The 24,667-nt window shown below is 51.6% G+C and overlaps 2 protein-coding genes across 5 annotated transcripts; one reads left to right on the top strand and one right to left on the bottom strand.

Annotated features, from left to right (window-relative positions):
* Positions 1 to 87: 87 nt before the first annotated feature.
* Positions 88 to 10,659, bottom strand: KLHL10 (kelch like family member 10). 2 transcript variants are annotated; one of them, XM_034755867.1, is made up of 5 exons: positions 10,578 to 10,659; positions 8,333 to 8,822; positions 5,379 to 5,996; positions 3,149 to 3,298; positions 88 to 492 (listed from the first exon to the last, which is right to left on the bottom strand). In XM_034755867.1, exons 2-5 carry the CDS (start codon positions 8,750 to 8,752, stop codon positions 118 to 120), a joined length of 1,563 nt encoding a protein of 520 aa, XP_034611758.1. In that variant the 5' UTR covers positions 8,753 to 8,822; positions 10,578 to 10,659; the 3' UTR covers positions 88 to 117. The 2 variants fall into 2 exon arrangements, with proteins under 2 accessions (XP_034611758.1, XP_034611759.1); XM_034755868.1 differs by lacking the exon at positions 10,578 to 10,659 and having other exon boundaries at positions 8,333 to 9,035.
* NT5C3B (5'-nucleotidase, cytosolic IIIB) lies at positions 4,401 to 23,163 on the top strand. 3 transcript variants are annotated; one of them, XM_034755872.1, is made up of 10 exons: positions 4,401 to 4,502; positions 5,200 to 5,357; positions 13,080 to 13,178; positions 13,854 to 13,923; positions 14,688 to 14,734; positions 15,271 to 15,356; positions 16,721 to 16,810; positions 18,955 to 19,117; positions 20,231 to 20,431; positions 20,881 to 23,163. In XM_034755872.1, exons 3-10 carry the CDS (start codon positions 13,110 to 13,112, stop codon positions 20,992 to 20,994), a joined length of 840 nt encoding a protein of 279 aa, XP_034611763.1. In that variant the 5' UTR covers positions 4,401 to 4,502; positions 5,200 to 5,357; positions 13,080 to 13,109; the 3' UTR covers positions 20,995 to 23,163. The 3 variants fall into 3 exon arrangements, with proteins under 3 accessions (XP_034611763.1, XP_034611762.1, XP_034611761.1); XM_034755871.1 differs by lacking the exons at positions 4,401 to 4,502; positions 5,200 to 5,357 and adding an exon at positions 11,676 to 11,751; XM_034755870.1 differs by lacking the exons at positions 4,401 to 4,502; positions 5,200 to 5,357 and adding an exon at positions 12,412 to 12,529.
* Positions 23,164 to 24,667: the final 1,504 nt, after the last annotated feature.

Genomic DNA, 24,667 nt, shown 5'->3' with positions numbered 1-24,667 from the left:
AATGAAACAATTTCCAGGACTGACTATTCCTGTGAGTTTGTATCCAATTGCTTTTATTTTAAAAAGTGAATACATACAGTTCTTGCTTAGAAGACTTTATTAGCTAAGTGGAGCTATTCATACAGGTAGGGTACTTGTCGAAGAGGAGTATTTGACTTCATCTCGCTGGGATAATCCTATAAAGTTGTCTCGTCTGGCAGCGTACTCCCCAACATTGGCTAGTCCTGGCACCACACAGCAGCTCAAAGCACTACGGTATATGCTCATGTCATGGGCATCATACCACTCATCAGTCTTTTCATCGTAACATTCAACATTGAATGTGGTAGTGAAACCATTAAAGCCACCCACCACAAACAGAAGGTCATCCACCACTTCAATGCCAAAATTACTACGGGGATTAAACATGGTTGGGATTGTACGCCAGGTGTTGGCAACTGGATTGTAGGCTTCTGCACTCCGAAGACGGTTGGCGCCGTCAAAGCCTCCTACCTGTAGACATCAAAGAAATATGGCGTTTACTAGCTGAGGAAGGGCTTATATTAAGTGGCTGAATTGTTACATGGGTTTAGGACTCATGCATATTCAGTAGGCCAAATTCTGTGCATATTCAACTTCATTGACTAGAAGTGTGAATATTCAGCACTTCTGAAGATCAGACCTTAATTCTGCATATTCACTTACTGCAGGCTACTACTTTGTTCTTTCTAGTTATGGTAAAATCTAACTGCCAAAAATGTTTATTGGAATAGTTAAATTTTACATTCTTACATCTAAAGGAGGCAAAGGTACAGGATGTATATGAGTTAAGTAGAAATAATCCAAAATTCACTTGAAAACAACATGAAGAGAATTGTAAGGTTGTGAGGTCAAGCGTTCAAAGTGGGGAAATAACAAATAAGGTTCCAAGTGCAACTTTAACTTTGCCCCTTTTGCATATAACAGTATTCCAAATTACATCATACTATTTCTCAAACACAATACAACTCAGTTTTCTACAATCTTGGATATGTGTAGCCTCTTGTCACAATTGATGCCTCCCTGTTTAAAATATTCCGTTATCTTTCTGACATCATATAAATTCTCTTGGGTATTTATTTTGAGAACTGTCAGTACCAACCTTTCTCAGCTGGCATTAAGTCCTTAGATGTTACTGGAGGTTAAACAGTTGAGCTATAAACATGGCTTACGTGCAGCCTATTTTAGGTGAAATTTTGGTGAATGAGACAGCTGAATAGAGTAGTTACCTATGAATTTAGGAGACGTTCATATTCTAAACTTTCATTTTCTCTAGGTTGTTCATCTGGGGTATGTTGTAAAAATGTTCTCTTCGTTGTATACAACATTCTACACCTGCATCTAAGGTTTTAGGAAAACTTTTATATTGTATTTGAGGATATTGATCTTACTGCATGTACACAAAGGGATGAGTAAAACTTAGCACAAAAGTCCTAATCTGGAACTAAATGCTTAAGGAGAATCAGAAGACCCTATTCCATGAAAATGTGAAGAGCTGATGAGTGCAAACTTCATTCACTGAAGCAAGAGGAACCTCAGAGTTATGACACCTCAGGAATGGAGGTTGTTCTTAACTCTAAACAAAACATGGTGGTTCTTTCAAAAGTTTACAACTGAACATTGACTTAACACTGCTTTGAAACTTTACCATATAGAAGAAAAATGCTGCTTTCCCTTTCTTTTCTTTTAGTAGTTTGTTTAACACAGTTCTCTACTGCTCTTTGGTTTTTGGGGGTTTTTTGTCTCTGCTGCTGCCTGATTGTGTACTTCCGGTTCCAAATGAGGTGTGTGGTTGACTGGTCTGTTTGTAACTCTGAGGTTCTTCTGTATGTTCACTGCATCTGCCTCACTTAGTTCCCACCTTAACAGCTGCACCATCGGTGAGATAGCTTTCCTCTATATGCTGTATATGTACAGTCAGAGCCATCCCGTCCATAGGATGAACCTGGGGGGCCCCATGCTTTGGGACGCAGGGTCCAGGGCAGCCTGGGAGGGTTAGCAGGGGGCCTGGTGCTGGCAGCAGCGAGCAACCCGGCCCCAGCCCGCCCGCCAGCTCCCAGCATTGCTCAGGGAAGGTGGCGGAAGCTGGAAAGAGGTGGGGCAGTGGCTTGGTGGAATGGGGGCAGAGCGGGGGCTTGGGGGAAGGGGTGGAGTGGGTGTGGGGCCTGGGGCATGGGGGGTTGTCCCGGGCCCCGCACCCTCCTAGGGACAGTCCTGTATACAGTGGTAGCCTATTGCTCATGACACTGGTTAGAAATAAAGACTGAGTAGGGAACATCCAAGAACAGCATTTCTCAAGGTATTGGACTTGTTAAATGTCTTCAGTAGGACCATGAAAGACATTTCTCCATCAGGGCTCATTCTCTACCAAACTTTATTTCAAAGCTATAGCTGTTAAAATTATTTCACAACTTTTTTTAGAGGTATGAAGCGGCTGCCATATGAGGAGAGATTAATAAGACTGGGACTGTCCAGCTTGGAAAAGAGACGACTAAGGGGGATATGATAGAGGGCTATAAAATCATGACTGGTGTGGAGAAAGTAAATAAGGAAGTGTTATTTACTCCTTGTCATAACACAAGAACTAGGGGTCACCAAATGAAAATAGGCAGCAGGTTTAAAACAAAAGGAAGTATTTTTTCAAACAACGCACAGTTAGTCTATGGAACTCCTTGCCAGAGGATGTTAAGGCCAAGACTATTGGTTCAAAAAAGAACTAGATAAGTTCATGGAGGATCATCAATGGCTGTTAGTCCGGATGGGCAGGGATGGTGGCCCTATCCTCTGTTTGCCAGAAGCTGGGAATGGGCGACAGGGGAGGGATTACTTGATGATTCCCTGCTCTGTTCATCCCCTCTGGGGCACCTGGCATTGGCCACTGGGCTAGATGGACCTTTGGTCTGACCCAGTCTGGCTGTTCTTATGTTTTATATTTTAAATGAAGGAAAAGTGCATTTTATTCTGCCCCTTCTCAATAAGTGGTTGATTCTTTTTTGCTCAACCTTGTCTCTTGAAATGTGACCTGTAGACAGAGAGTGAATGAAATGTATGAGCACTGCTCCAGCACTTTAACTAGAGTGAAAGCCACACGTACGTCCGCCATAATGAAAGCTGACAGCTGTCACCTTACCGCATAGACGTGTTCTCCGTAAGCTATTACTCCTATTCCACTTCTTCTGCTTCTCATTGGTGCGATTAGCGTCCACTGGTTTGTCTTAGCATCATATGCTTCAGCTGTGAATAGGCATTCATTTCCATTGAACCCACCACATATATAGACCTGTTTTAAAAAGATTACAATATTTCTATTTGTGGGGGGGAAATGAAATGATCCTATCCTGTTTGGGAATAGCCTCTTTTCCTGGGCCAGGGTTAATGCAAGTGCAGTGATGGACCACGGGGGAACTGAGTTTGGACTTCTGTTTCCGGAGATGGGAGTTCTATAGAAGTACTAGGAATCCCCTAGCTCAAGGGGTCGGGACCCCTCAGGGGTCTGTTGTGAAACATTGTGAAATTATTACCTGGGAGTCTCGAGCTGTCAACCTAAACCCCGCTTTGCCTCCAGCATTTATAATGGTGTTAAATATATAAAAACGTGGTTTTAATGGCTAAGGGGCGTTGCACGCAGAGGCTTGCTCTGTGAAAGGGGGCACCAGTACGAAAGGTTGAGAACCACTGTTCTAGCTCCCATCTACTAGCTTTTGCATCTAGTCCCCTATTCTAATCTTCTCCACATTCTTATGTTCGTGCCCTTCTGTTCTTGGACAGCCCAAGGTCTGTCGTACCAGAGTCTAACGGGTAAGTGGGGAAGTGAAGAGCGACCGATTGACTGGTAAATTGATCACCAGTCCAGTGGGCGTGTCTGTTACACTTGCCACTGCTACCGCTCCTTTCAGCAGGATTTGCAAAGAACGTCACGAATATACTTCACAGGCCTCCTCTCCCCCTCCAAGGGCCTGCCATAACTGGGAAAAACAGACTGGTGACGTGCCGCTGAATCAATGGAAGAGTTGAATTACAGCCCCAGCATTCCCGATTCCTAATGTCCCCTGCTCTGTTACACGCGGTCTCAGCACTACTCCGGCCTCTAGGGTCCTGAGCGGCTGCATTTCCACTCCTTTTTAAACCCTGAAAACATTTAACTTCTACAGGTTAATTTTTAAAACATCATCTTGCCACATGCCTGCTTCTAGCAAATATACCAAATAAACAATATTTTTGCATCTAAAATTGTACTACAATTGTGTGACCAGTTCTTGCTCGGACAGATTTTTTGCATGCATAGCTCTAGAACAGGAAAAAATATGAATCAGATACCAAATATTAATCAATATTAATTAATTAGCACATGTGGAGTAAGTCTCTCTCCCATCTACTAGCTTTGGGCATCCTAACCACACCTCGGCGTCCGTGGGAGTGCTCACATCAGTCCTGGGACACTGATTTCATCAGCTATGTGCAGAGAAGGGGAGCGGCTACAAAAGGTACCTTTGCTCCTGTTTCCTTTTAATGCTTTTGTTTGTATTTTTCCAAAGTTTGTAATTTGAGAAGCTTATGAAAAAAGATTAACAAGCGCTGGCCAATTTGTATCTCCAGACCATGTCTCTACAACTCCTGAAATCAAAAGCTGAATTTTGCTCTGGACTAGGAGCCACTTCCCCTTTCCATGCCTCTTGCTTCCCCTTCCCCCCTTTGCCTTATCCATTGAGCCTGTCAACTGTAGGTGCTTAGCACAATGGGGCCCTCAGCTGAGCTTAGCCCCTTCCCTAATGCAAAGAGTAATGCATGGCCAGGCGATTGTACTTATCGGCGCAGACAGCACCTCCATCAATATATGGTGCTGTATCTTAGGGCACGTCTACACTGCAGACACCACAGCAGCACACGTACAGCACTGCAGGTGTGCTGCTGCAGCCGTGTAATATAGACATTTGCTACAGCAACAGAAGGGTTTTTTTTCCATCCCAGCAGTTACTAGGCGGCAGCTACATTGATGGAAGAATTCTTCCATGGATCTAGTGGTCTCTATGCAGCAGCTTAGATCGGCTTAACCACATCTCTCGGAAGTGTGCATTTTCCACACCCCTGAGCAACATTTCTGGGTCGACCTAAGTTTTAGGTGTAGACCAGGCCTTAGTGTTAAGATATATTCGATCTGTTTTTTTGTTGTTTTTTTTGCAGGACGTGTGTGCTGGTGTTGGTTCTTTCTGCGTTCCAATCAATCCCGGTGATTCTAGAGGCGACTATTACAACATGCACCGTTTAACGCTACCACGCTACAGACGGCAGTTTGGTACCAGTCCTGCTCTCTTGCTCACCAGAGGCAGCAGCTGCATTCCGTAAGCTCAAGTCCTTTTTACCTTTCCATACAGCGTGGTGGCGCTCGCGTCGCTTCTCTGTTCGTGCATGGGTGCAATCAGCGTCCACTGGTTTGTCTCTGGCTCGTATCGTTCTGCTGTGTTGAGCCGCACGTAGCCGTCGAACCCTCCCATGGCGTAGATGAAGTTGTTAAGAACGGTGACGCTCACGTAGCAGCGTCTCGAGTGCATGGGAGCAACCTGGTGCCATGTTTTCTTAAGTGGGTCAAACCGTTTGACGCTATTAAAATAGTCCACACTGTCGAATCCTCCAATGATATAGACGTAACCTTTTAAATAGGCAGCACCGTGGTAAGCACGGGGGCTTTCCTGCTGACATGTGACATTCACCCATCTGTCTGCCCGGGCGTCGTACGTTTCAATGGCATTGGTCGGGCTACCCCCGCTCCATCCACCAATAGCAAACAAAATTGCATAGGGCAGGCGAGGCCTCGTGAGCGGGTTGGTGAAATCGGAACTTGAGGGGCCGTTCATGTTGAGATCATACATGGCTTTCAGTGCATTTATGATGACAGGCTTGCATTCCTCACTGTCCTTTACATAGTCGTGCATTTTAACGTTGTTCATAAAATACTCAGCATGCATCAGCGCTAGTCGAACCTGGAAAGGCAAAGGGGAGGCGGGAATCAAGATGGAGGGTGGGTAGTTATGAGAGCCGTCTCTGGATGGTTTTTACCTACTACAGGACTGGCCAGCTAGAAATAGTTTGATTTCAACCATGGTGGAGCAGGGACTCTGAAAGGAAGACTGGCTAGCTGAGAGGTTTGTTAATGGGAATACCGTACTTTCCAGGCCCTCACAGGTCACTGCTTCAAATCAGGCCTGGTTTTGGCACTGACCGAAGGCTGTTCATAGAATCAGAGAGCAAGAGAACCTAGGAGGACACCTAGTCCATTCCATGGCATCTCATGAAGGACTACCTCCCTAGGCTGTATTTTCCATGGGTTTGTCCAAGTCTAGTTTTAAATCTCTCAGGCCACAGGGCTTTCCCTCCTTTCCTTTGGGAGACTATTCCTTAGCCAAAGACATCTTTATGCTCCCTAGTACCCCACCAAATAATTCCTCCCTTGGCACATTCACCCCAGGTTTGTAGGTGTTTATACCGTCTCTACCCCCTCCCCTCAGCCATTGCTCAGCGAACTTATACGCACTTCATTCTTTTAATCTTTCCTCATCAGTCAGTCCCTCTGGGTCCCTAATCATTCTTCTTATAATGTGATACACTTCCAGTTTCTCATCTATGCCCTTCTATAAAGAGGCAGAACTGAATGTATTGTTGCAGGTATGGATACTTCAGATTCACACGGTGAGAGGGGGGCTACTTCTTATCTATGACACGATGTGTCTGTATAGGAAACCTAAAACTGCATTGGCCTCACTTGCTACTGTATTGCATTGCATAGCTAATTACATGCCTCCAAACTTCCTTAAGGCAGAGTCAAGTTTGCCCAGTAGTGCCTTGTGCCTTTCCAGAATGTGGAGAGCGGCTAACTTCAATTTCTGAATACCAAAAAATACTAAGTTATGGCAGACGCCACCCCCACGATGGAGTCTTAACTCTCTGCCCCCCTGGAGAGGTTCATAGCCACTTGGAATGGGTGAGAAAGGGCAGGTGCAAAGGATAACAAACTACCAGTGGAAGTGGTGGATTCTTTATGCCTTGAAGTCTTTGGTAAGAACAGATACCCTTCAGTAATATGCCTTATTCAAAACACAGGTATTCGTCTCAATACAGTAGTAACTAGATTAAATTCTCTGTCCTGTGTGATACTGGGGGTCAGACTAGATGATCTAATAGTCCCTTCTGGGCTTAACATCTAGTAATCTAGAATTAGATCTGTGGAAGGACTAAGCATGCCATTGTTTGTGTTAAGAGAAGAACAGGAGTACTTGTGGCACCTTAGAGACTAACAAATTTATTAGAGCATAAGCTTTCGTGGACTACAGCCCACTTCTTCGGATGCATATTGTTTGTGTTGTGTTCCACTGATCTGAATTCCAGCACTGCATGCTCTCCCGCTGTGTTAAGTGGTGGGGGGTTCATTGGAGCAGCTTGATCCAGCTGCGACTATGATATGACGAGGGACGTGGGTACCTTGAGGGATCGCGTGTGCCTCATTTCAGCGCTAAATTTTCAGCAGACACACACAAGGATGCCTTCTTGCCATGGGGGTTGTCACTGTGATCTCAGAGATTTCGGGAGTGGTAAAGGGAAGTAATCCTTGGGACCAGGGTGAAGGGGTGATTCAAGTTTCGCAGGTCTGGGGTGGTTTGTGTGTCTGAGTGCAGACCAAGTGTAAGTAGCTCCTGCTTGCAACGCTTGGCCTAAACCCTAGTTTGGCCTTAGCAAGGAACACGTGTTGGCCTTTATCCCATGCTCATGTGATCTATCCATGAGGATAGAGTGCTAGTGTGTGTGATTGGTGTGTCTGGGCTCTGGTAAGAAGGCCGAATTAAGATTGCAAGGGGGGCGTTCATCCATCTTTTCTTGGTTTTCCTGGGTCTCAGAGGTTTAAGTTAGCCACTCAGCATTTTGGAAAGGCACAAGGCACCACTGGGCAATCTTAACACTGCGTTAACTAAGTTTTGGGGGGATTTAGTTTCCTTGGTTTAAAGAAAAAGTCTTGGTACCACAGTCCAGCTTTCCCCCTCCACAGCCTCTGGCTCCTTGGCACTGATTTGCTGCTATCCTGGTCAGCCCCCATGCTTCTGCAACGCTCTGTGGACTCTCCAGGCTCCCCCACAGGGATCTGATTACAGGATTGGGGCCTACAGGCTAGCTTCAGTGTGGGAAAATCTTTGCACAGCCACTATCTGTTATACATTTCCTGTGCATTAAAAGGAACTAACTTCAGTTTAAGGAGCTGCTACTCTAGCCCCTTTCAGCCACCCACCACTGTTTAGCAGGCATGAGAGAAAACCAGCAACAAACTGACCTTAGGCAGCAAGACTGAAATGTACTGTTTCCTGTTTGGGGGATCATGGGAAATCCATTTGAGAATGGCCTCGAACACTGCATCTTCTTGTTTCACGTTGAGTTCGTCCTTTTCAATGATGTCTTTAAACTCATTGACCGAGAGCTCTAGAAACTCCGTAGACACCTTCACCATTTCCTCGAAGTTATGCAGGATGAACATGTAGGCCGTCTGCCGCAGGTCCGGGCAGTGGTAGTACTCTGTGAACTTGCAGATGCCGATGCAGTTTTCCAAGCACAGCTGAGACTTTAAGAACTCGCAGCACCCCCTGACAATGCCCATGATGTTGAACTGGTCTGCTGCAGCCAGTAGCCGCTCCACGTTGTCAGCAGTGACTGGGACTGTCCTAGTGTAGGCATACTCAATAATTAGCTTCATCATGTCGGGGGAAATGCCAGGGATATTATACACTCTCTTCTCCGTGTTGTTCCAGCCACTGGTAAACAAAGCCCTGGAAAATGAAGCAACACTTTAACCAAACAGCCTATATAAAATCTACTGTTTTATGTATACATCCCTTCTTCACCAGCTCACGCTCCAGGTGGATAGACGACTTGGGATGAGCAATGACAGGCTGGACCTTTTCACCTTGGGTTTTAAACCAGACTACAGGATAGTGACCAAACGCTCATTGGCTTGCTGGCCTGTGTTAATGAGTTGGGGCCTTGGGGATGGTTCCCAGTGGATAAGTAGCCACAGAATGACTGGCTGCCTTGTTGCAGCAGAGACAACGGAGGGGAACTGAAATCTCCTCTGGCTTACGTGGCAGGAAGCCGGGCATCTTGGCAGGGCAGTGTAGGGAACCCCAGAATGGCCCTTCCCATGCTGTTCCTGCTCTGTGGATAAATTCTGGACACCAGTTTCCAGGGCTATGGTTAAATATTAGACTGTGGCCTGATACTGGTTTCTAGGCCGTTATCAGGACTCTGGCTAAACAATGGATACCAGTTCCAGGGCTTCCGTCCACCCCAAATCCGTTTTAAAACCATGACGATAGACAAGCAAGCAATCACTGAGCCTGTTCCCTTGCTTGGCTTGCTTCAAGCACTGACCGAAAGTAGGAACTGCAGCTACATAAGATGTTCTTGTGGGCATTGAACTCTAAACCATTGACTTTGATGACCACATCACAGAGTTTGCCTTCCAGTCGAAGCTCGTTGAAGACTGTGCAAGCCATAGCGCTCATCTTTCTCTCCATGTGGGGGTGGGAGTACCCCGCTGAAGCCGAGGTGTCATCCATGTCCGTAAGCCTGGAGACAGCAGAAGAAGCTCCTCTCCGAGGCGCTACTGGGCTTTCTCCTTCCCCCTCCTACATGTTCTTTGAAATGCGTATTTAGCCCAGCAGTTCCAGAACACGCCTGATAATGAGATCACTGACAGGGCCGGGTTCTAGAACCTTTCCTGCACTTAGCAGCAGCTGGGGACAGTTGCCCTAGATCAATGGGGCTGGCTGCAATGATAAATTGTTTGGCGACTTATATTTGCATCTCCCGCCTCCTCTGCTTGCCTGGCACCACAGCTACATTGGAGCTTGGATTCCAAATCCGTCTGACGTTTCACAGGTACCGCACAATGGCTCTCGGCCTTGTGAGACTGCATAATGACGTCTATGGAGACAGTTTTACTCCATCTGGAGCGTCTTAATCATTATTACGCCCATTTTACAGATGGGGAAGCTACAGCACAGAGAGCTTAAGTGGCTTGCTTAATGCTACACAAGTCAGTGGCAGAGCCAGAAGTCAAGCTCACCTTATTCAGCCTGGTGCCTTACCTGCTGGATTGCGTATGCTGCCTGCTATCTGGAGGGGCAGTAGAGTCCTGCAGGAGGCCAGAACAGGAATTAGGAGTCAGTTCCTGACTTTGCCACTGACTCACTGTCTGACCTTTGGCAAGTCACTTCTCCTCTCTGAGCCTCAACATACCCCTCAGTAAGTAATATGGGAAATGAAAAAAGCACGTTACTGAGGATTTGTAAGGATTCGTTATTGTTTGTAAAGTGCGTTGAGATCTGTGAATGGAAGCAACTAAAAATGCAGTTGGCTTTATTTTGTCTTCAACTGAATGAAGTGATGTTATTTAGGGTTGCGTTGCAGGAAGTTCAGAGGCAGTTTCCAGCATGACCTGGTTTTACTTTTGGTGTTGTGAGATAAGAGCTAGTTGCCTTAATGTTCAGTTTCCTGTCTTTTGACTCTGTTTAATAACTTACCTACAACCGCTTCTACTGAGTGACCTTCTAGCTCTGGTTGCAATAGGCTGGGCTTGTGTCAGCTAAAAACAACACAGGTCTGTGGCGAGCCAAGTTGCAGCAGTTACCTGCTGTGTTTGTTCTGGGAACGATTTACAATCTCGATACTGTTTGTGGGCAATGGGGAAGTGGGAGAGCCTGCTGGCAGTGAACCTTGGGACAGGTGAGGGCCTGAGCAGCTGTGGTAGTGAGCACCTGCAACGTGCGGCCTCTAACCGCAGCGATGGTGGGGGGGTGCTCTGCAGCTCCTGGCAGGCTGGGCCCTAGATCGCACAATATCAGCTTTCTGCAGCCCGCCCCGGCCCGCCCTGCACTGGCGGATACACTGGGTGATGCCAGCCCAGCAAGGCCAGGGGCTGAACGGGGCTGCCCCGATGTCCCCAAGGTCACCGAGAGCCACAGCTGGGACGTCCTGCAGTGACGGAGGATATCCAGCTCGGCCCTCTACCTCTACCCCCGCCCCCCATGAGCCCGTGCCCTCAACACGGCAACACTTGCATCCTGACTCCCAGCCCCCCAATCCTAGCACAGTCCTGCCCCCTAACCTAACAGACCCCCAGACCTAGAATCTCAGACCAGCCTCCCAGTCCTAACACAGTCCTGCCCCCTAACCTAACAGACCCCCAGACCCACAATCTCAGACCAGCCCCCCAATCCTAAGAGTCCTGCCCCCTAACCTAACAGACCCGCAGACCCAGACCCCCAATCCTAACACAGTCCTGCCCCCTAACCTAACAGACCCCCAGACCCCCAATCTCAGACCAGCCCCCCTGTCCTAACACAGTCCTGCCCCCTAGCCCCACACTCAGCCCCTAATCCCAGACCAGCCCCCCCCCGTGTAAACAGACCGCACAGCCAGCCTCCCAAGACTAACCTAATTGACTCCCCCAACCCCCAGGGCTGGCTCCAGCTTTGGGGGGTTAACACGACCGGACGTGCCGCCCCAAGCACCTGCTTCCTTTGCTGGAGCCCGCCCTGCTAACCCCAGCCCCGCAGTTTAAACGACCAGCCCCCAATCCGGATCCAGCCCCGCCCCCCGGTCCGCCCCCCCCCCCCCGGCCGGCTCCTCCCCCCGCATCCGGGCCGCGGCTCCGCCGCTTCAGTTTCTGTTTCCTGGGGAGCCAGAGCCGCGATGGTGAGAGGGGGTCGGGGGAGCATTGGGGGCTGGGCAGTGGGGGGCGCACAGGGGGAGGGGAACAGGGCATAGGGGAGCACTGGGGGAGGGGCAGTGGGGGGAGCACTGGGGGTTGGGGGCACACAGGGAGAGGGGGAGGGTGGGAACAGGGCATAGGGGAGCACTGGGGGAGGGGTAGTAGGGGGAACACTGGGGGTTGGGGGCACAAGGGGAGGGGAACAGGGCATAGGGGAGCACTGGGGGAGGGGCAGTGGGGGAGCACTGGGGGTTGGGGGCACACAGGGGGAAGGGAACAGGGCATAGGGGAGCACTGGGGGTGGGGCAGTGGGGGAGCAATGGGGGAGGCAGGTGGGGTGAGTAGGGAAAGCCTTGGGGGAGCAGAGCCAGGGGGTGGGGGGAGAAGGCAGAGAGTGTGTGGGGGGGCATGTTGTTATAATGAATGGAAGCTGCCAGTGTCGCTGATTTCAGGGTTTCCCTGCACAGAAGGGGCCCCCATCTCTGGCACCAGGTTCCCCACACGCACCCCCATGCTGCGGGATGGAAGCTGCGTCCTGCCTAGCGCCCAACTGCTGTGGTGTTAGCGTGGGTGGTTGTCGTGGTGCAGACACCGTGAGGGCCGTGGTTACCGCCAGCACCTAACAGTCCGGTTTGGTTCTCCAGCCACAGGCGCCGTGCTGACCCCCGGCAGCCGGCTAGAGCCGGAGCTCCAATGGGAAGCCTCTGGGTGTCTACATGGGCTGCCCGGGCCACTGCTGAGCGAGGGCCAACAATCAAAGCAGTAAGAACGTCAGTGCAGTTGTGGTTAGAGAAGTGGCAGGCAGAGAGATGCCCCGTTCCCCAGCATCTCAGCTTCCCAGAGTCTTTGATTCCCATATGCTGCCTCCCTTAGCCCCACCGAGCCCACCTCACTATGGGAGAGTCAGTTGGGGCCCTGTCTGTCCTGGTACAGCAGCAGAACAGCTAGAGAAGGCCCTGAGCCGGCAACGTCAGGAGTTGCAGGACCAGGGCCTAAATTGTTCGTGGCTGGTAAATCCATCAGGATTCTCCAAGACCAGAGGTAGAGAAATTGCTCTTTGGCTTATCAGTGGAGCCGGTTTGAAGTGGAAGAACTGATCGGGACCCTGTAGTGTCATCTCGCCAGAGTTGATTTTCTGCCTCCTGCCTCGGTCCCTGGAGGAGAGAGATGCTCCTTAAGGCACTGCAGGGTGAGAGGGTGTTTGGTGAGCTGCGTCGAAACCAGGCCGGCGAATACCGACCATGCTGGCGCCTGTTGCTGGGGCATGTCTCTTAGCACTGACCCCTTCCTCGGAATCCATCTGTGCCTGCAGGTTCCTGAACTGGAGAAGGCGACAGTCCACATGAAGAATCCCGAGCACGTGCAGCGCGTAATCTCGGCGCTCAGGAAAGAGGGAACAGACAAACTACAGGTTCCTCTTTGTGTTCTGAGCTGCGCGGTCAGGAGTTTGCAACCCGTTCCTGGGGGATATTTCAGCATTGCCATGGCAGTGGGGGAGGGGATAATAATGCCCCAAGTTTGTGTGGAACCCATCAGCTATTTACGGCACTTGTGTAGCCTCCATTTCCGTAGTATGTGAGTGCATGCACCAAGACCGTTCTCCTGACAGTGCGCGTGTGAGGTCGGGAGATGCTGTTCCCGCCATTGGCCGTATGTGGAACACAGAGACCGAGTGACTTGTTGGGGAGAAGCAGGGAATGGAACCTGGTTCTCCTGAGTCCAGGCCGGCACCCTGACCACTGCCCCTCCTTTTGTGTTCAGCTGCTAGGGGCTCTCTCTAGATGAGCCAGTCTGCACAGCGCCCGCCCCTTGCCAGGAGGCAAGTCTCCAGGGCCCTTTTGTGCAGATGGGGAAACAGGCATGGGCGGGGGGAGTCCCAAGTCTTAAGAAGGCACCTGTGTCGAACCTGGGAGTAGAACTGCGGCCAGAATCTGCCTTCCTGCTCTTCTCTGGTGAATAGCCGCTCCTGCTGCAGGAGAAATGCAGGCCCTTGCTGCCCACCCCCTTCCCTGCGCACCTCTCACAGCACCACGTGCTGGGTCAGTTTCAGAAATTGGCCTTTTCTCCCCCTCCTTGTGTCCTTCAGGTCATTTCGGACTTCGACATGACTCTCAGCAGGTTTGAATTTAACGGGCGACGATGCCCCACGTCGCACAGTGAGTCGAACGAGCGCTATGTTCGTTGGTTTGGAGCTTCTGTTCCTCGCTCCTGTCTCCGTCGTCGCTGTCTCACCTGCACCTTCCCCACCCTCACCCACAGCCTGTTGCTAAGCCCTGGCGTTTTCCTCCCCAACCATCTCTCGATACAGTCCCTTCTGCTGCCGAAACTCTGCTCCGCACCTTGGCCCTCGCTCATACTGATTGCACTTCCTCCGCCACCCCATCCAAAATGCCGCTGTGGAGATCACCATCCTATCTCATTGCTCCATCCCCAGCCTGCACGTCTGCTCACTTCTCCTACGGCACCTCCCTGGCTCCTTACTCACCGCTGCATCCTTTCCACCGCTTTCCTTCCTACCACCCAGTGTGCTCAGAGCCCCCACCCAAGCCCCTTCTTCCCTCAATTCCCTCTCTCAAGGCTGGTCTCACAAACACTTAAACCTGGGGAGTAAAGTAAATCTACCCTGCACTAGTCTGCTGTGCTCTAAGTGTCCGTGTTGAACCTGTTGCTATGCATGAATAGATCAGGGAACTTTTCCTCCTTCGGAGAGATGTCCTAACGGGTCCTGGTTTTCAGGAAATGCTGAGCACCCACTCGCTGAAAGGGAGGCGCCTTTGTCTCAAGTTGGCATCCAAAAATTGTGGCACCCAAAATCACTTGTCATTTTTGCAAGTGTTGACTCTGGTCTTTCTGGGGGATTTGGAAAGGGCCCTCGTGTGTTTTCCCGGGGTTGGGTAAGTGGCTGTTTATGTCTTTCCAGATATCCTAGATAACAGCCGAGTCATTAGCGAAGAAGGCAGGAAAAAGGTATGTTTAGTGCTATCAGACTCCATCTCTTTTGGCTCTATGTACAGTCCAGTCTGCTGCTCACACGCTGCTTCTCCTGCTAGGGGTAGTAGAGACGGTTAGAACGCAGCCCTGGGACAGATGTGACCCCCTGCCAGCAAAGAGAACAGAACAAGTTTCCAAACAGCATTTCAGATATGGGAGCACTTGTCAGAGTTCAAGGGAATTTTTACAAACCTGTCACCACATCCAAGCATGGGCATTTTATGTCAAAGAGAACAGTGATAAATAGTGAGCAAAGGACATTAATCTCTGTCTAGAACAATTTGGCCTTGCTGACACTCAGCATGATTTCTAGAGCAGTAATAAATATTTCCCTTGGGACCCCGTGAAATTGCCATGACACTCAGTTGTTTCATGAGCAATTTAGGGTTTTATTTTAAGCTGTGATGCATTTGTGAATTCTGCAAATACTCTACTTGCTGGTTGTTAAATCTCTTTTTCGACGCCCTTAACTGTTCATTGCGTTTTCTGTTTAAACCCATCAAACGTTCTAGTTAAAAGATCTACTGCACTATTACTATCCAATTGAAATTGACCCCAACCGGACCATGGAAGAAAAACGTCCCCTCATGGTGGAATGGTGAGTGACTGTGTCTGAGGGCTAATTTCGTGAGCTAGAAAATAAGTGGGTAAACAAGGAGAGAGAGCGAAATTCAGTCCCCTGATCCCCCTGCATAGCAGAACTCACTGTGCAGCGGAAGTACAGTTTATTGATAGTCCATCTTCCCGTTTCTCCAAGTGCATGAAGCGTCCTTTCTGGTAATATGGCCAGGATCGAGCCTGGTAGATCCCGTGACAGAATGGCAGTGCTGTGGACAAAAAGCAAAGGCAAGGAGCACATGGAGAGGGAGGAGCAGGTTTGCCTCTGTTGTATTGTTAACTCTGATGCAAACTGCCTTAGCACGTGGCAGTCGCAGTGCCATCGTGATCCGACTTCATGAGATCTCAGTGGATTTGTTGGATCCAGAAGATTTATGTGTAGACTTGCATCTCTGGAAGTAACGTTCCTGATAAGAAAAGGATGCAGTCACTTAGGCGAGGTCTACACTACGGGGGGGTCGACCTAAGATACGCAACTTCAGCTACGTGAATAGCGTAGCTGGAGTTGCGTATTTTAGGTCGACTTACCTGGCTGTGAGGACGAGGGCGAGTCGACCGCTGCCGCGCCGCCATCGACTCCGCTTCCGCCTCTTGCCGCGGTGGATTTCTGGAGTCGATGGCAGAGCCATCGGGGATTGATTTTATCGCGTCTTCACTAGACGCGATAAGTCGATCCCCAATAGATCGATTGCTACCTGCCGATCCGGCGGGTAGTGAAGATGTGCCCTTAGAAAAGAGGGAGAGTAGGTCCCGTTTGAGAGCAGGACATGGAAGCGACAGACGGCTCTTTGAAAATGCAGCCGTCAGAAGTGAGCCCGTGGCTTTTGTGGCTGAGAAGGAAACACCAGTTACTTCCTTTTTCCTTTCTTACTTGTAGGTTTCATTATTTCCCACCCGAGCGATGGTGCATGTAGCACAGCTGTACTTTCGCTGCCCCGCTCTCACACCCTCCACGAAAGGGATCCCAAAGGGCCTGGTATTTTGGGCTGGGTTATTTTCCAGCTCTGATAATCAGTCCCTGTTAATAGATCAACAGTGACTGCATTGAGGAGTGCTGGATTAAAAAAACAGGGCAAGTCGGACATTTGTGTTGGGTGCCCAGATACCCTGGTGGTGGACATAATAAAATGCATCGATTAACTAATTGCTACCAGCCTGCTTCAGGCAGCCTCTTACCCGTTATGAGCCTTATATGTGAAGCAGAGAGAAAGTTGAAACTCTCTTTAACCAACAATTAGTCTGACGGGCGGTGTCTTGGTCACGGCTCCGGTAATTTCCCCTAGGTCAGATCCTAGAAGCTCACAGTCTGTCAGAAATGAAGCTCACTTTGGTATGTGTTTCCAGGTGGACCAGAGCCCACGACGTCTTGTTGCAACAGAAGATTTTGAAAAGTGACATAGCCAAGATCGTCAGGGAATCCGAGGTGATGCTCAGGTAGGGGTTTGGAGTGGTCTCTGCAGCTTGTGTCCCCTCTCTCCCTTTCCGGTGAGAGCACAGACCTTGAGGGCTCTGTCGTGCTCTCTCGATTTCTGGCACCTGCTCATTCCATTCCGAGCCTGGGTTTGTCAGAGAGAGAAAAAGGGAGGCACTGAACTGACTTCTGAGAACTCTAATCCGCCTCCGAGTTGCTTTCTCTCCCTTTCCAGACATGGCACATAAGGGGCAGCAGGCCAGAACGTACCCCCGTCACAAACGAGTCTCAAAATGCAACAACACAAACGCCAACCTAAGCCTTTTCCGCATACGTGGCTACTCCTAGGGTTCCTCCCCAAGAACTGCTCCGCCCACCTGTGAGGTCCACTCCCACCTCCCGTAAATCCAGGTGGGGTAGCAAGCCCCTTGCATGAGTGAGTCGGCAGAGCCAACTTAACATAACCTGTCAGGATCATCAGTGACTAAGGGGCTGGGTTTTGTGGGCAAACGCTGCCAATCTGTTACAGATAAGAGTTTTCTCTCTCTGTGAACTGCCTGGAAAAGTCAAAAGTGACAAAACCCAGCAGCTTTTTGTGTGGCACAGACACCACGTGTGTTCAACCCACAGGAGCAGCTGAGAGTCTGCCCAGCAGGTGGCATTTGTGTTCGATTAGTGATATTTATTCTGGTGCAAAGAAAGCCGGAGCTTCTGTCTCTGATCTCAGTAGGGAACTGCATTCCATGGGGAAAAACCTCTTGCTCGTTTGTACTGCGCCCAATCTGTTGTGATTACCGTATTGTGGTAGTGCGTGGAGGTCCAAGGGGGGATCAGGACCCCGTTGTGCTAGGAGCTGCACATGCGCAAAGAGTAATAAAATGTTCCCTGTGCCAAGAACCTACAACCTAAGAGCCCACAGGTGGCTGCAACAGAGACAACACGCGGTCTGATCAGTGTGACCACCAGTGTTGCATCCATAGCTTTGTGCCCTGGAAGTCACTCTCTTACAGCCTCTGGGGAAGCCAAGGACCATATTTCCTGTAGGTAATTTGTGTTTGGGAGAAATAGCGTGGGATGAGTGTTACCCCCCTGTCCACTGAGAGCACTAGCTGGGTGTACATCTGTGCAATAGATTTAACAAGCATCATCTTTCCTGGGAGCTTTGCTGCCTAAGGATTAAATTCCTTTTTCTAGACCAGCTGAGCTGTGTGGTCACGGATTCCATGGGGGAAGGGCAGTGATTATTCCAGTATCTACACTTCTGGCAGTAGAAGGCTGCATAGTCCAGGGACCTGAGGTCAGGAACTCTTGGGCTCTCATGCCAGCTCTAACGCTGCCTTTCCCTGTGACCTCGGACGAGCCATGTCCCCTCTGGGCCTCGGTTTCCACAGCTGCTGAAGTATTAGTCAGCGTTTCTAGACCAGAGAGCCAACAGTGTGACAATGGGCTCTGCAGTCTAGCAGAGGTGGGTCTAACACGATTCAGGGGTTGGAAGTTGAAGTGAGACAAATTCGGACTGGAAATAAAGTGTCCGTTTTTAAGAGTGAGTCATTCCACTGGGACAATGTACCCACGGTCGTGGGGGCGTCTCCAGCACTGACCGTTTGGAAATTGAGATGGGGGGCAAGTTCTCTGGCCTGTGTTACACATGTCAGACTAGAGCATCACATGACCTGGCCTTGGAATCGATGAAAAACCGGTGACTGAAATCCAGCCTATAATGCCCGGGGAGCAACCCCTGCCTAGGCTGTTGGTGCGACCGAGGAAGATCATGTGCAGAGGATGCATCCCAGGTTTTACATGGAGCCCAATGCACTTTGGGACAGGGTTCAGGGAGTTACGTGCATACCATAGAGAGGGTGAAATTCACCCCACACCAGGCCCATCCACTGTTAAGTCCCTGTAGATAAGGCGGGGCCCTTTGGGGCAGGCTTGAATTTCACCCACAGTGCAGAAACGATCGATAAAGTTTGTCGTTTATGCACCTTGCCACCAGAGCCAGGATTTAAGGAACGCCCTGCTGCCTTGGGGCATGTAGCAGTCACTGCCCAACAAGTTTCCAGTCTCCAGTGGGGATGAAAGCACTTGCAGCACTGTGGTAGTGCGACGCACTTGTGCTGTGGGGTGAAGGATGCTGTTGTGACTCTAACGGGCATTCCTCCCTCAGGGACGGAGTCAACACCTTCTTTGACCAACTCCACCAGCACAACATCCCCCTGTTCATCTTCTCGGCCGGCGTGGGCGACGTCCTGGAGGAGGTCCTCCGGCAGGCCGAGGTGTTCCACCCAAACATCAACGTGGTGTCCAACTACATGGACTTTGATGACAAGGTGCGCTGCGCGACATGCCCCATGGTTGGGTCACGTTAGCCCTGAGTGCGGGGCAGGGGACATCCAGAGAGGGCGCCGTTTGATTAAAACCCATCTGTCCATTGGAAATGTCATCCCTTGTTACCATAGCAACCTTTCCAGTTTAGTGCTGAAATGGCTTTGAATGCAAATACATCTATATTAGCTGTATTACGGTAGCACACCAGACTAGGGCCCCATGTGTAAAGACAGTCCGAGAGAGCCCGGCCGGCAGAAAGCTCACACCCTACATTCACAAGGCTGGGGAAAAGTTATGCAATATACAAGGATCTACTTGGCTCCTCTCCTTTCTGTGTTGCACTCGGCAGGAGAACGTGGGCTGCTGCTCTTGGCTTTGTTTCAAGTCGCTTTCACTCTCTGGTTTGCCTAGGCCCGTGATACCGTGTTTGGGGAGGTGGGGGCAGCGCTGCGGGAGGATGGGTGTTGACTTACCATAATTATCCTTAAAACCTATGAAACCCCCGGAAACCGCCCACGAAGTTGGGCCTGATTCCCAATGGCTCCCTTGGGGTGGACATGGGGGCACGTAGGGGTTTAGGAGATTTTAGTCACCCTGGGGCCGCTCTGACTTGCGCTTTGCTTCCTGTGGAGCCAGGGAAGCAGAGAATAGCCACGTTCGCTGCTCCCCAGCCTGGCCCCCGTTACGTCCCTGATCCGCCCCTGACACCAGGGCCACTGCAGAGCTTTTGCCTCAACTCTGCACTGCCCGGGGAAGGCCTTCTGCACAAGGCAGATTCCACCCAGTTAAAGGCCCCTTTATGCTGCCAGAACAGGGCCTGAGTGGCTGAGAGTTAGGCCCTTGGGCCCTTGCTCCCCTGGTGGCCTGGGAGCCCTTGGAGGGGCGGGAGATGCCACCTCTGGGTGGTGCTGAAGGGCTCTGGTCCTGTGTGCAGCCCTCCAGCGAAGGGGCGAGTTGCTCTGGAGCAGGGCCCTTGGGCAGCGTGGGACAGTAGGTTTCCCAGCTGGCTCCGCTAAGAGCATCTCTAAGAAAGGTGCAAGTCAGGCTGAAGTTTTGTTCCTTCAGCCCCGAGACACCCCAGAAATCATCCTGTCCGTCCGTCCTTTGCCGCACAGGGCGTCCTGAGACAATTTAAAGGGCCGCTGATCCACACCTACAACAAGAACAACGCGGTCCTGGAGAAGACGGAACACTGTCAGCTGCTGAGCAGCAGGGCCAACGTCATCCTGCTGGGGGACTCCATGGGAGACCTGAGCATGGCAGACGGGGTCGCCAACGTGGAGAACATCCTCACAATCGGATTCCTGAACGACAAGGTGAGTGCGAGGGCCGAGGCCGCGGGAGGCTGTCTGCCCTCTGAGCGTTGGCAGGGGAGTGGCGGGGGCGCGGGTGGGAGGTGCCTGCGTGCTGCAAGAGAAGTCTGCTGTCTGGCATGCTGTATGAAATGAGTTTGGTGGGTCTCAGCCCAGTCCAGGTGGGGAAGGTGTCCACATCACACCTGACCCCCTTGTTCGCCCCTCAGCTGAGCTGGATGGGTCATCCCCCCGTGGCCGGGTTGCAGAGGGGAGAGCTTGCCGTGCTGCGCCCCATGCCCTGGAGACGCTGTCTCTAGGGCTGTGGATGGGGTACCTTTCACCAGCCCTGAATCCCCCGCGCTGCTTTCATGGGGCTCCTGGAGTTCTGAGCTTGGCAACCGGCCGCGCTCGTTCTCAGCTGCTAATGTTGCCGTCCTGTCCTGTCCCCTCGCCCCACGGCGGCTCTGCAGGTGGACGAGCGACGAGGAAAGTACCGGGATGCCTATGACATCGTGCTGGAGAAGGACGAGACTCTGGATGTGGTCAACGGGATCCTTTGTTACATCCTTGGAGACCTGAACTGAGAGCCCAGGACCCTGACTCCGGCCTCTCAGGATGGTGTCTTGGGACTGTGCTTCCCATGGCAGAGTCAGGGCGATTTGAATCCATCTTGATGCCCTCGGGAGTTCCCCTCCCCACCCCCCGGCTCCCTCCTGGGCTTTTATAAATACCCTTTTGTTCGTCACTCCTGGGATTGAGGGGTGAGCTGGAGAAACTCTCTGCTTGCCCCAACTACCTCCACCATGTCTCTGCTCAAACCCCAGCCAGTGCTGCTCCCGGCTCATGTCCCATCCCACGAAAGCTCAAAGCCACTAAGGCAGGGTCGTCGTTTGGCTAGCCAGGCTGTCAGCCAAACGACGCAGAATTAAAGATGCCTTGCAGAGCTGGGGACCAACGTGTTTAAATGGGTTCGTTCTGCCGCCCTAATCGCCTCTGTCGGGGAGCAGGCACCTGTTTGTTGTAGGTCCATCACAAAGCGTTCAGGCTGGACTCCGGCTGCATGGTTCAGCTGCACAGCAGAATTACAGCTTGCCCTGTGCTGCGGGGTGCAGATGTCTGCAATTTGCTGTGGAAACCCTACAAATCCCCTGGTCAGTTCTCTGCTCCCTCTGCCTGCAACCTACTGGGACGTTTGTGGGCGTCACTGCTCCCTGGTGGCCGGAGAGGGGACCAGAGATGATTTTAGAGGGCGTAAGCCCCACCCCTGTCTGTGCACCGACCTGTTGTGGGTGGAGCCTGGAGCTGCTCAGAGAGCATGGTGGGCGCAGGTGGGAAATCCGGGTTGGGGGACGTTCTGGCTGCCTGGGCTTGTCGCTTGGAACATTAACACTTTGGGTTTGTGAGATGATTGTGCAGATGCAGTGATGCTTAAAGGGGTGGGACTCTTGTGAGGATTGCTGTCCGAGAGCTGCTTGTGTGATGAACGCAAGGGCTGAGTTTGGTCATCCCACGGTGGAGCAGGGTTTGCTTGGCTGCTGTGTTTTGCTGGCAGGAGGACGGGGTTGTGGTGTGCAGTGAATCCCACTGGCAAGCGGCTCTCGCTGGAGCAACGAGGCTCCGCTGGCCAGTCACGTGGTGCTGTGGAGTGGAGTTGTTACAGCTGAAAAGTCAGGCAGCAGGTTTGTCGTGTGTGGACTGGCGTGTTGGGGGACAGTGGCAGCCATGGGTCCTCGGGGTGGGTAGTTTAAAAGCGGCTGGGAGGGAGGGAGAGCAGGCTAGTTGTGTGTGGACAGGGGTGCTGGGGGACGCAGTGGTAGCTGTGCGTCCTCAGGGTGGGCAGTTTAAAGACGGCTGGGAGGGAGGGAGGGCAGGCTAGTTGTGTGTGGCTTTTTGAAGCGTGACTATTGTATATCTAACCCTTTGTGCCGGTTCTGGGGTCTCCGGGCAGCACGTCTGTCAGCAACGTAAAATCTCTCCCTCAAATACAAAAAAATGGAAAGGAAAAGCAGTGCAGCCCCTCTGGGCCCCGTCTGCTGGGATCCCTTCCGGGCATGACAGTCACACTGGCCTGAAAGAGGGGCTGACGCTGAGCAGGCGTTCTGGGTCCCCCATGTGCCCATGGAAGGACTGGCTTTACTTGCTTTACCGCGCAGAAAGCTTTCTTTAAAGATCGGCATTTCCAAAGGAGCAGGAACCCCATGTCCCTCTGGCCTGGGTACGTGAGAACTGCCCACCGTGGCAATCCGGGCTTTGCCTCGGTGGCATTTAACTCATCCTAGGGGGACCCAGACTCCTGTACTCGGCAGCTGGATGGGGGACAGACAGCCGCTTATCGACTGGGCTTGGCCTGCGTGCGGCGAACCATCGGAGAGTGCAGATGGCTCTTTCAGAACTCCCTGTCCCGCCCTGTCAAACTCCATCTCCTTTCACGCTGCTCCTGTCGGGGAGAGCCAGAGGCTCGCGTTACGTTACAGGCAGCTCCCACCCTGCGCTCTCCTCTGTGGGTGGAAGGGACCTGGGTTCCTGCCGTGCAAATCGTTACTAGTCCTGTTCCTAGCGAGGTGCCGTCCACGTGGCTGTCTCGCTGTGACCCAGCCTGGCATTAGCAACCCAGGCCCCTGCATTGTTTGTCATTTGGCTTGGAGGAGCGGGGCTGGTCCAGGTTCACAGGCAGCCATCTGGCTCGCTCGCTGGGTCACGGTCAGATGTAAATGTCCCTTGGGGGGGGGTGGGGGGGGGTTATTCCGTTTGTTGAAATAAATACGTTCGCTAAAGCCGGCGTGTGAGTGGTTTGTGAGCTCGCAGTACAGCACTGTCTGGGGTGCCCGCCGAGGCGTACAGAACTTGCAAAGGTGGTGAGCTAGTTACTCATGTTCCAAATGGGGAAACCGAGGCACGGGACGTCGAAGAGTCACAACTAGCGAAGGAAATCGCATCTCCTGACTCGCTGCTCGAACCCCTACGCTTGCGCTGCTTCTGTACCTGAGAGATTCCAAGGGGAGACGCAAAGACCTGCGTCACTGCAGAGATGGCTAACCCAGCGTCCTGTTCCGGGCTGCTTCAGAGCAGGGTGCAAGAGAACCTGCAGGGGGCAGCTTTCTGATCCCCCCAGTGACCAGCACCTCTCCCCACTGGGCAGCCTGGGGCCAGCCAGTCTTCCCGAGGGCTTCGAGGTTAGAACAGCCTCAGCTGAAACTGGGGGTGTCTGCGGCCAGGCAGGAGCCTCTGAAGGAGACAAAGCTTTTTCCAACCCAGGGCTGCAGATGCAAGAAGCTTGGATGGGGGCTTATCCAGCCAGACCCTCCACAGCTCCCCCCAGCGGGACAGCGAACACAGACCTGCGTGTGGGGACCTCTCTTCATGCAGACAAGCGCAAGCAACGGTTCATCCCAAAATAACGTGCCGGGAAGCAGAGTTGTTGGAAACCACTTTAAATCAGTTTATTGGGTGCAAGGCAGAAATTGCTATTGGGGGGTTGTTTGAACCTTTACATCATCTTGTCCTTGCAATTCTGATCTTTATCCTTGCCCAGCAGTTTGCTCTCGCAGACACTCGTCGGCTGAGCCGTGATCTTGGGACACAATCCTTTCAAACTGGAGACACTGGCCAAAATTTGCAAACGCGGGAGACTAAAGTGAGGCTCCTGAATGATATTTAAGCATCTCAGGAACAGTGGGCTGAGTTCCAGTGGTACCGAGCACGCCCAGCTCTCACCAGCGTCTGGAATCCGGGTGCTCAGAAACTGAAAATCAACCCACTTGTGTTAGCCCAGCTGGGTGGGTTTGGGCCCTGGATTTTCCAAACTGACTGGTGGCTTGGGGGGCCGAACTGTGTAAAATCAGGCCCCTTCAAGGTGTCTCAAGTTCAAGCCCCAAAATACCACTGGGCCTAAAACCACTCATCACTTTGAAGAACTGGGTCTGGGCTTTCCTTTCTGGTACAATTCTAGCTGTTGCAAGAGCCTGGACCGGGGCTAGGCAATGGCATTACCTAGAGAGATTTTTCAATCCCTTGGGAACAGTGACTGGGTTCCTTACAGGAAAAGTTCCAGCAGATGCCAGTTCATGCCCCTTGCTCCAGCGGCAGCAGGCTGCCCTCGCTGGCTCACGTTCTGCACTCTGGGTACGCGTTGCGAGGTGTCCTGGCAGCGACAGCCCCGATCTGCACAAGAGCAGCGCTGCTGAAATGCTCAAAGAGCCGAGGTGAGCGAAGGCAAAGGGCCGGGTCTGACGGGGGGTTACAGGCAGGGCTCTCAGC

This window comes from Trachemys scripta, chromosome 23 (genome assembly GCF_013100865.1).
Source record: "Trachemys scripta elegans isolate TJP31775 chromosome 23, CAS_Tse_1.0, whole genome shotgun sequence".
In the NCBI taxonomy this organism is placed as follows: Eukaryota; Metazoa; Chordata; order Testudines; family Emydidae; genus Trachemys; species Trachemys scripta.
This window is presented reverse-complemented; position numbering and strand designations above follow the sequence as displayed.

Bases quoted from the DNA above. Each gene is read 5' to 3' on its own strand.
- KLHL10 (XM_034755867.1), bottom strand. From the start codon at position 8,752: ATGATGAAGCTAATTATTGAGTATGCCTACACTAGGACAGTCCCAGTC. The intron at 3,299-5,378 runs GTAAAAAGGACT...TTTTTAAAACAG, and splicing joins CCACCACGCTGTATGGAAAG to GTCTATATATGTGGTGGGTT. The intron at 493-3,148 runs GTAAGGTGACAG...TGATGTCTACAG, and splicing joins ACGGAGAACACGTCTATGCG to GTAGGAGGCTTTGACGGCGC.
- NT5C3B (XM_034755870.1), top strand. From the start codon at position 12,461: ATGGGAAGCCTCTGGGTGTCTACATGGGCTGCCCGGGCCACTGCTGAG. The intron at 13,179-13,853 runs GTTCCTCTTTGT...TGTGTCCTTCAG, and splicing joins AGGGAACAGACAAACTACAG to GTCATTTCGGACTTCGACAT. The intron at 14,735-15,270 runs GTATGTTTAGTG...CAAACGTTCTAG, and splicing joins GCGAAGAAGGCAGGAAAAAG to TTAAAAGATCTACTGCACTA.